This window comes from Tachypleus tridentatus, chromosome 4, assembly GCF_004210375.1.
Source record: "Tachypleus tridentatus isolate NWPU-2018 chromosome 4, ASM421037v1, whole genome shotgun sequence".
Classification (NCBI taxonomy): Eukaryota; Metazoa; Arthropoda; class Merostomata; order Xiphosura; family Limulidae; genus Tachypleus; species Tachypleus tridentatus.
Window position 1 is genome coordinate 76,523,852 of NC_134828.1, and position 9,906 is coordinate 76,533,757.

At 32.8% G+C, this 9,906-nt stretch overlaps 1 protein-coding gene across 2 annotated transcripts in view; it reads left to right on the top strand.

Annotated features, from left to right (window-relative positions):
- Nucleotides 1-8,947, top strand: part of LOC143249482 (uncharacterized) — a 48,609-nt gene extending 39,662 nt beyond the window's left edge. For both annotated transcript variants that reach the window (XM_076499400.1, XM_076499399.1), the window contains one exon: nucleotides 7,300-8,947. In XM_076499400.1, the coding sequence (XP_076355515.1) occupies nucleotides 7,300-7,592 (293 nt within the window). In that variant the 3' untranslated portion in view covers nucleotides 7,593-8,947. The remainder of the gene's footprint in view (nucleotides 1-7,299) is intronic.
- Nucleotides 8,948-9,906: the final 959 nt, after the last annotated feature.

Genomic DNA, 9,906 nt, shown 5'->3' on the forward strand with positions numbered 1-9,906 from the left:
ATTAGACTATGTTTTTTGTTGCATTGTTTAAGTGTATAAAGATTATTTAGTGCATTATTACCATTAGTATAAAAAAGTAGGGTTAAGTATCATCAACAGTGAGTATTTCTTATTTTCTTGTTTATTATTTATTTATTATTATGAAAGAAGTAACTCGAATATAAAAGTACAGACTCTTTTACTTTAGTTAGATTAGATATGGTAAAATAAGTAGTAATATAATAAAAATGTTTCATGAGGCATGCTTGTGAAGAATTTGCAGTAGCTCATGGGTAATGTAACTCAATAGTGTAACATGAACTGCATGTTCTCCAAGCAGTTTACAACTTATAATGGTGAGGATAATAGTTAAACACAGTTCAAAGGGCAGTAAACAATAAAATTTAATTATAAATAGATGTATACTGTTATGAGCTTATGTTATGTTACAATTTGAAGTCATTCTGTGAAATAAAGGGTAATTTAGAATTTTTTTATTTTTTGTGGCTAGGAGATCAGTGAAATTGACCAACATTGTATAGAGTTAGGGTAGAGAAAATAACAGATAGGATATTAAATTTTTTGACAAAAAAATATTTTAAATGTATTTAGGAGGTTTTAGGGATTACACAGAAGAAATTTGAGACTTTTTTAGATGAGGAAAACTTTTTAATCTTAACATGAAAATTACTGTTCACATGAACTATTCGAACAAATACTCAATCCATTCATGGATGAATCTTTATTTTAGTTTGTTAAAAAGATATGATTTTTTTGTATGTGAAAGACTTATAATGTTAACTGAAAGACCGACAGATTTTGTGAAGATATACACAGTATATTGAAAATTAGAAGTATTAAATCTGTAAAGATTTAAACAAGTACAAAGTAGACATGAGGTCGGTCAAATTGACCAGGCCTGTGTTAAGAGAGTTAAAGATCATGGTTTGTAAACAAGTTCAACAAAGAATTTATCATATGCATGCTAAAAAATTAACAATTACAAAGAGTTTTATTTTAATTTAAAACTTGATTGTCACTCAGTTTCATTTGTTTTTTTACCCAACAAGCCCAAAAACAAAGCAAGAAACCATCATTAAGATGCCAAATCAGAAAGTGAGCAAGTCACCAAATTATCCATTTTTCTTCTTGTTTCAGTTGAGATAATTCTACAACTACTTTTATTGCTAATGTCAGCTTATACCTAAACCCACCATGTGTTTCTGGACAGCATTTTATGTCATCACATAGTCATAATAGCTGGTAGTGATTAAAACAAAATCATAATTCTAGTGTAAACAATGTTATCATTACCCCTTAAAGGTATCTAGATATATTTCTTTCAAAAATATGATGTTCCTTTAAAAAGGTTTAGTACAGGTTGAAGCAGGAATCACCAGCCAATAATAGATGAATATTAGATGACTGTAACATTTAGAATACTTGATGTTTTATACACTATACAATCAACGTTTTTAAGGAGCCATCCACTATATTATGTATGAAGAAAAGGAGTAGAAAAAAGCCTTGATACAAATAATATTTAGTTTTATTACATACACTCATGTAATTCACTTACTTTCTGTCGGGGGAAAAAAAGTTAGTAAATATAAAATGATGTATGGATGCCAGTGCAAAAACAAAACAAAACATAGGGATGATATAGCTATATGTAGATCATCCCTACATGACTCTCAATATTAAAATTGAATGTTACACTGTAAAATGCATACTTCAATTTAATATTGCTGCAGTTGGAAGTAATATATTCTTAACTTTTTATGTACAGTTTCTTTATCATAACATCACGGTCATGCTAGGGTAGACATCAATGTATTGTAATAAAGAGCCTAGGACTCATGTACAAGAAACCCTAGTTGAGTTAAAACACGTATGAATCACTACAGACTCTTGCTATGAAATCAGTCAAATTGATCAACCTATCATTTTGTGCTCGTGCATTTTACAGTGTAACATAACTTTTAATATTGAAAGTCATATAGGGATGATCTATGTATAGCTGCATCATCACTATATTTTTGCTTGCATTCTTTTTGACATTACCATCTCTACATCATTTTACATTTACAAGATGTTATTTTTATTACTTGTATATGTTTCACAAAATAATAAGAACTAATCTTGATGTTCATTTTGTGAGAAGTTAGGAGGAGCTCAAGTTGGTTTGGTCACTAATAACTGTCTGGATTTATTTTTAAGACTTTGTTTTACTTGTAAAATTTCCAGGCTATTTAGTGTTTTTAATCTTTTTTACTGATATGTAAAATTTTGAGTTTATTTCCAGATCAAATTATTGTTTAATGTCATTTAGGGGGTATGCAAAAGTTCAATTCATTTTTTTTTAATTTCCAGTTTGTAGAATGTTTTTTTAATTCTTGTTTCTGTGAATCTATGTATACCCTCTCACATTTTTTACATATTAATTGGTAAATGGCACTGTTGCTGTACTTTTTGATTTTCTCTAGATTATTTGCACAGTAGAAAATTGGTCTGTAAAATTCTGCTTAGTGTGTTATATATCTTGTGATAAGATTTATCCAGTGTAACTTATTTAAACCATTTCCTTTTGTTTTTTGTTATCATTTGGTACAATATGTGGTTATCTCGATTTTGAATTGATAGCTTTTAATTTTTAAACAACAAGGTGTCCATTAACTTAGTTGCATAATAATTGTTAACAGCAGTTTGTCTTCTTTTGTTTAATAAAGTTTCAAATCAGGCCTTGGCATGGCCAGGTGGGTTAAGGCGTTCAACTTATAATCTGAGAGTTGCTGGTTCAAATCACCATCACACCAAACATGCTTGCCTTTCAGCTGTGGGGGCTTTATAATGTGACAATTAATCCCACTATTTGTTGGTAAAAGAGTAGCCCGAGAGTTGGCAGTGGGTGGTGATGACCAGCTGCCTTCACTCTAATCTTACACTGCTAGTGCAAATAGCTTTGCACAAAATACAAAAAAAAAAAGTTTAAAACCACTGAAATCTTATCATCTGAATGCGAGTGTCCATATGTCAAATATTAGGCTTAGATGTGATTCTTAGTACTTCTGATAACCTAGGATAGATTGAGATTTAATTTGGAGAAATAAGTTGTATAATACTTTATGGTATGGCTGTACTGTAGCATGCAACAACCTTTCACCAGTAATAGTGTGATCCACTCTCTTTGTTCTCTCTGTACTGTAGAACCCTCTCTTGGTTTACCACTGTCGCGTAAAGAAATTTTCCAATTTTACTCATGTTTGATTTAGATATTTTTACAGTTACACATCTGTTACCTTTGGATATTCATTTTGTTTCCACTCTCAATTGAATTATGAATTCCAGATTTCATATCACTGTCAGTACCATAGTAGTTAACTGCACCTCAAACTCCAATTTCTCAGGGTTCAGGCTCCACACTTTCAGCTAAAGAAATCTTGGTTTTAGTATGTTGCAAATTGGAGTCTATTATGGAGCTTGTCTTTTGATCCAGGGCCAAATATTTGTTTTCCTAGTGAATCTGAACAATATGTTGATGATTTGAACAGCATCTTTTTATCTCCTCCCTTTACTTTGCAACCCTTCCTTTCCCCTGTGGATGCCCCCATACTATCTTCAATTTTCAGGATATGGTATTACATATGTGTTCCTTTTTGTCTGTATCTCTTGTGTTGTACAACTGCTTTTTTTCCCTTTTACATTTCTCCCCTTCCTCTGACTACCTAATTTTTCCTCCTTGTTTCCTTTATGTTAACCAGTGTGGGGCACAGTTACTTTCTAGAGTTACACTGCCTTTTACCTCTGGTAATTATGCTTTGATGTACCATTGTTCATATTTTCCATTACTTGACTCTCTCTCAAACTTTAGAATCTTTGATCCAGGTGTGTAAATCTGTCCCTGATAACTGGGAGATTTACTTAAGACCAATTTTCCTGCTTACATTTGTCTCTCTCCACTCTCTCAAGACACCTCTCCTCTATTTGTCTCCTTTCCAAGGCTTTCCACAATTCTCCTGTGGGTTTGTCAGAGGATACTTGCTCTTTTATGAATTACATGTTGATACACTTGTCATCTTTGACCATTTCCCTTCACACATGGCTCCTCTATTATTGAGATCTCCTGGGTATGGACATGCTGTTAACTAAAGTGCACCTACCCATGACTGCAAGTATCTGTGTCACTTTCATATGGCATTATTTTTATATAGGACAGTTTTTGAAGGTCTTTCAAACTTTTTGGAGTCCAGGATGAAAGCTATTCATCAACACTCCTCACATTTGTTCATTGTCTCTTACCTATTACAACTTTATCTTCTCTTATTTCCTTTTCCTCTGGGTCTTTGAATACAGATGAATGTTTCAGATGCATACCTTCACCTTTCCATTTTCCTAACACTTAAACATTGCCTTTGTTTGGTCCACAAGAGCCAAGTTCATCTGTTCTGGACTTTATAGTGTGGACTGACATTCACACCCTACATATCCTCTCAGTTTATCAGGATCTTTGCTTAATTTCTGCATTCTCACAGTAACACCATTAATGGACGACTAGCTGCTATTAGTTCCATCCCATCACACATCTCAAGAACACACCCAGTTGCTTCTTTAGGAGGAAGCTTGGGTGGGTTGAATTATCAAATTGGAGAAAAAATTTTTTCATCACAACAGGTGTTCATCTTCCACCTTTCCATCTAGAACAGGTTAATGAACATTTCTTTATAGACAGGAACTTGTGGGTTGTTGGTTTTCTATTGAATCAGATAGGCACATCAGTATGATGGAGCTTCTTGTTATTCCTCAGGCCCCTTGCGAGGTAGTCTAAACTCTTCACATGTATAGCTTCTCTTCTCCCTTATTTGTGTTTCAGAATATTTTACTTGTCTGTTTGACAGTGGTTTAGCCATATCTACCATTGCTGGCTATGCAGAAGCCTTGTCCAGTACTTTCTATTTCTCTCATCTCCATTAAATATTTTCTTTCCTGGTCCTCTCTCTCTTTATTCATTACTTTTGTTCTTTACTTTTCTCGACCTCTGCCCATTCCTGATTGGGACCTCACTGTTGTTCTCCATACCTTTATCCAACCTACTTTTAAATCCTTATTTACCTGCTTCATGTACCACTTGTTTTTCAAGACTTCATCATAAGTCAGTTGTTTTTGTCTTTGATGCATCATGTGCCCTTTATCACCATATCTATATTTTCCTGTATTTGAATTGCAGTTTGTTCCCAAGAACCCAGTGACTCATGAAGGTTATTTCACATTCACTTCTATTTCCCTGCCTTACATTACATATTTGTATTTTCACTATGATCCGGATTGGCATCTCTGTCCTGTTTATGCTCTCCAATGTTATGCTGTGCCCACACAGCTTCTTTCGATGGTTCTCATTCCCACTTCTTTATCCATTTGAACTTTTTCTCACTGTGATATTTTCCTTACCACACTTAAGGGATGAATTTTTTCCAACTTATTAGCTTGGCTTATTCTTCCTTGTCTTCTGATCCCCAGTGTCTTTTCCAAGTGCCCTCTCATCAGATCTGGCAACCTTCCCTTACCATGGCTTCCTATTTCTGTCATCCATTGAAGGAAATCATTCAGGCTGGCATGTAGACCACACCTAACACATTTGTCTCCCATCACCTTCATCAGGTAGCCATCTTCTTGTCTGGATACAAAATATCACCTGTTATCATTATCTGCATCATTATTAAGCTAATATTTCTTTACTTTTCTTTTTTACTAATTTACATATTGGATCCCACTCTGTGGTAAGTGATGCCTGTACAGGTGTACTTATCCATAAGTCCACACTGTATAGCATTTTCAGTCTGTAATATCCACTGTTAAGGTGGTGCAGATAGCCTAGTTGCTTTGTGCCATAAAACACCAAACTAACCAACCAACCCACTATTAAGATGAGATGTTCCACAAGACTGCTAGTAGATTCATCCTCACAGTATTTTGCATCATAGCAATGTCCATCCTAGGCTATAATCAATTCAAGGACAATTATAAGTAAAACAGTGTTGGGATTGCTGCCCATCCCTCTCCTAGTTGAATAAATCAGGACTTCCCTGCTTTTGAACACTTTATCCAGTGTTGCATCTCTTCAGACTTCCCATCATTAAGGCATCCTTCTAAATGTGCTTAATCTTGTTCAGTTGAGAGAAGGGGGGTGGCGTTCTGTCAGTGTAGTTTGCACACTAGAAGAACAATACCTGATGCCAGACTGAAGAGGATCCACCAAAATACAGTTCACCCCTTCAGCTAGGACCCCTCATTCTACCACTGCCTAGGTGTCAATTCACAGATGGTCTGGTGTTGGATTATAGCTGCGTTAGCTAACATAAATCATCACACATATGGCTGGTAGGGAGCTCTTATCCTACCACAAGCTGAATAATACATTCCCAGTACTACCTTTTGCTTCTTTATCTTTAGGTGAAAATAGTTGGAACCCTCCTCCACCCACAAATGGAATGATAAATACTCAGTGCCAGGGTTTGGACTGTAGATGACCTACTGAATACAGTCTGATGCACCCCAGTCATTGTACACCATTTTAACACATCTTACTGGGTATTGGATGTATTTCCTTTCTGCCTGCTTTAGAGATGCATATTTTCCAATGGTTGAAGAGATACCTGATTCAGATGTAGTATTACCTCCCACAAATGTGTTCCTTTACAGAGAGGTGTTGAATGCTTTCTGAAGGGTGCTCATCTAGGTAAAATTTGCACTAGTCCCTCCAGCAGTTCAGTGTTAGTTTATAGTTACTGTGTGAGAAGAAATAATGTATCATATTGAAAGTTATAACATGAAAATGAATATTTGATAGATACTCACTTCCTCTAACACTCAACACTTGTGATAGTTCTTTTTTTCCATAATCTCAAAGTGAAGATATGGTTTTAAGGTATAGAGGGAGTCAGCTATGTGAGGATGGTGTGATGCACTCTTATTAGTGGAGGATTCTTACATGCTTATTTGCATCCTACGGACCAACTGTATTATATTAAAGACATAGGGTTAAGTGAGGGTATCAAGGCTAGTGTTAAGTAAAGCATTTTTGCATATGCACGATAGCACTGAATTGTTGCATTAAAAAAATGTCCTTAAATATGCATGTTGAGATAGTCAATGATAATAATTTGTTTTAACACTTTAACAGGTACTTATGAATTGTTGGTCTGATTTTAATAATAATCTTGTTACACAGTGTCTTATGGAAGAAAAGTATATATATATATACTTTTAAAACAACACGCTCCGTGACACAAGTGTATTTAACTCTCTTTTTATTAAATTTATTAGTTTTGAAAAATCAGTATGAGAACATGGATAGTAAGATGGTTATGCCAAATGAAAATTTGAAGGCTGAGAACCTCACCTTTAAAATGGATCAACTTCAGAAATATGTTGCTGGAAAATATAAAAGCCAGATGAATGAGAATCCAGAAAATTCTCTTTCTTTCAATAAAGATGATATAAAAGAGAAACACATTGAAGATCCTGACATTCAACCACATGTGATAGAAGAGGAGAAAAGACAATCTGAAAATGGAAACAAGGAGATTGGCCAAAATAATGAAACTAATAGCATTTAAATAAAATGTTTGTTGATTATTTACATTCCTAAATTTGTAATTAGAACATCCATTATTGTAATTTTAGTGTTATGTAGTTTTATGTGTTATTGCACTATCTTTGTTGGAAAAACTTATCTTTTTGTTATATTGTGTACTGTTTTTCATGTATATTATGGAAAATTTGCACAATTTTATGACAATCCATTATAGTGATTTTTTTTTCTTAATTCTAAACAGGATATGGATAAATATCACTAGTTCTAAATAAATTAATTTTGAGCCAGACGTGTACACTGATTTTGATACGTTTGTAGGACTAAAAATATAACAAAAATAATTAAATGTAAAGGTTAATTACTTTTTAAAAGATACATGACATTATTTTCATGTTTTAAACTATGTCTAAATAAATATCGTATTGAACTCAACACATTCACAAGATTCTAATAATGTTTGCATGACAGTTTTGCATATATATGTTGCCATTAAATAGGTTTTGTATCTATGAGTTGTTGTTCATACACTAAAAGAATTTCTTCTGTTAATTCACATAATAACCCAAGTAATTTTACCAATACATTTTTAATTATTTTGATACATGTACACAACAATGGAAAAAAAATCAGAGGTTTATGAGAATATAAATAATATAACCTTTGTGTTATATAACTGCTTCATGAAAAAATGGTTTGTACTTTATTCTGTTAAATAATAGATACAGATACTTAAATGTTATTCCAACATTTAAATGTTTTAAGTAGTAATACATAGTGTGAAGAAAGTGTCTTAACTTTGAAACTGTTATTTCATGTCATACAACTTTGAAAAAGAGCTTATATTTGACATACATGTATTTTGTAGATCATATTAGAGATTTCGTCAATTAATGACTGGTTTATGTGATTTATGAATATCATTGCATGTTGTTTTTTGTTTGTTTCATGTAACAGAAGGATATATGTCAAGGTGTTGTTGCTTTGTAGAGTATACATAAACTGACCTGCATTACCTTATTCTATGTGGAAACAGCAGGACCTTATCTTGGATGACTTACTTTGTTTGCAGTAGTGTAACTCTGACTGAAAGTTAATATCAAATTAATATTTTCCTGATTTGCTGAAAAACCATACAAATTATTTTCAAAATGGCCCAATTTTGCCATTTATCATGTGCAATTTATCATGAATATGATAGTTTTCATAGTTCAACTTCTGGTTTGAATATGCTCTACGTAGTCCATGCATTTTGAAATAATCTGTTATTAGGATATAAAGATTCACAACCTTGTAACCACAGTCCTGGTGAGAGGCACATTTGCCCTAAATATTGCTATAATTAATTAAATTAAGACATTTATGGCTTTTGTCTCAATGTACTATAGTGTCTGATATTGAGAAGAGAAACATAATGAAACATTTAATGACTATTATTAAAAACGAAAATATTTTATTTTTAAGTCATATAGGTAAAATACAAATGTAGTTATAGCTTCTTGTAAGATAAGACTCACTTTAACTACAGTAAAATAGATTAATAAAAAGCTGTGATAATATGTAAGGTAAATGCCATAGGGTACACAAAATCCAGTAAATACACACTTAATATGACTGAAAGTTTTAACAAGTCCCTCATGAGTCAAAAGAAGAAGTTTGTATTAGGATAAAAAAAAAACTATCCATTCTAGTTTTTCTTAATTTGAACTGAAATCTTTTTTGGCATTTTTATTGGCTAAAATTTAAAGAGCATATCCAACACTCTTTTTACACTGGGGCTGCAAAAAGTGATTTGAAATGGTAAGGTGACTGAAATTTGTCAATGAATCACATGCTTAATGGCCAAGCTCAAGAAGCATGCAAGTCTCCAAAAAACACACAAGTACTAGTGGTATGGAGATTTGAAGATGCTGTATTTCACTTCAAAATTTGTTAATTAACAAACTAAAAACTGTCTTGAAAAGTTACATTCAAAACCACCCTTTGTACAAATTTTCAGATTGAACTGACTTTTAATATTCAACAAGCTGTAGTGTAAAGATGCCCCTTGACTCCTGAGGGACATGTTAAAAAAGTGTTACACAAAATGAGTGAAAATAAGCTGTAACTCAAAATAATTTCACAATAGACTTAAATCTGAGTTGCTTTGTATTAACTTAACTTTAAGATAATATGTCAAATGTTGAATAGGTATGAAATAAGGTAAAAAATACAAATGAAACCAGCTATACAAATTATTCTACAAACAAAATACCAGAAACAGAATACAATAGCTTCACCATAAAATATAACATAGGCTAACAAATGACAAATCTAACAGGATAAAAACTTAATAAATC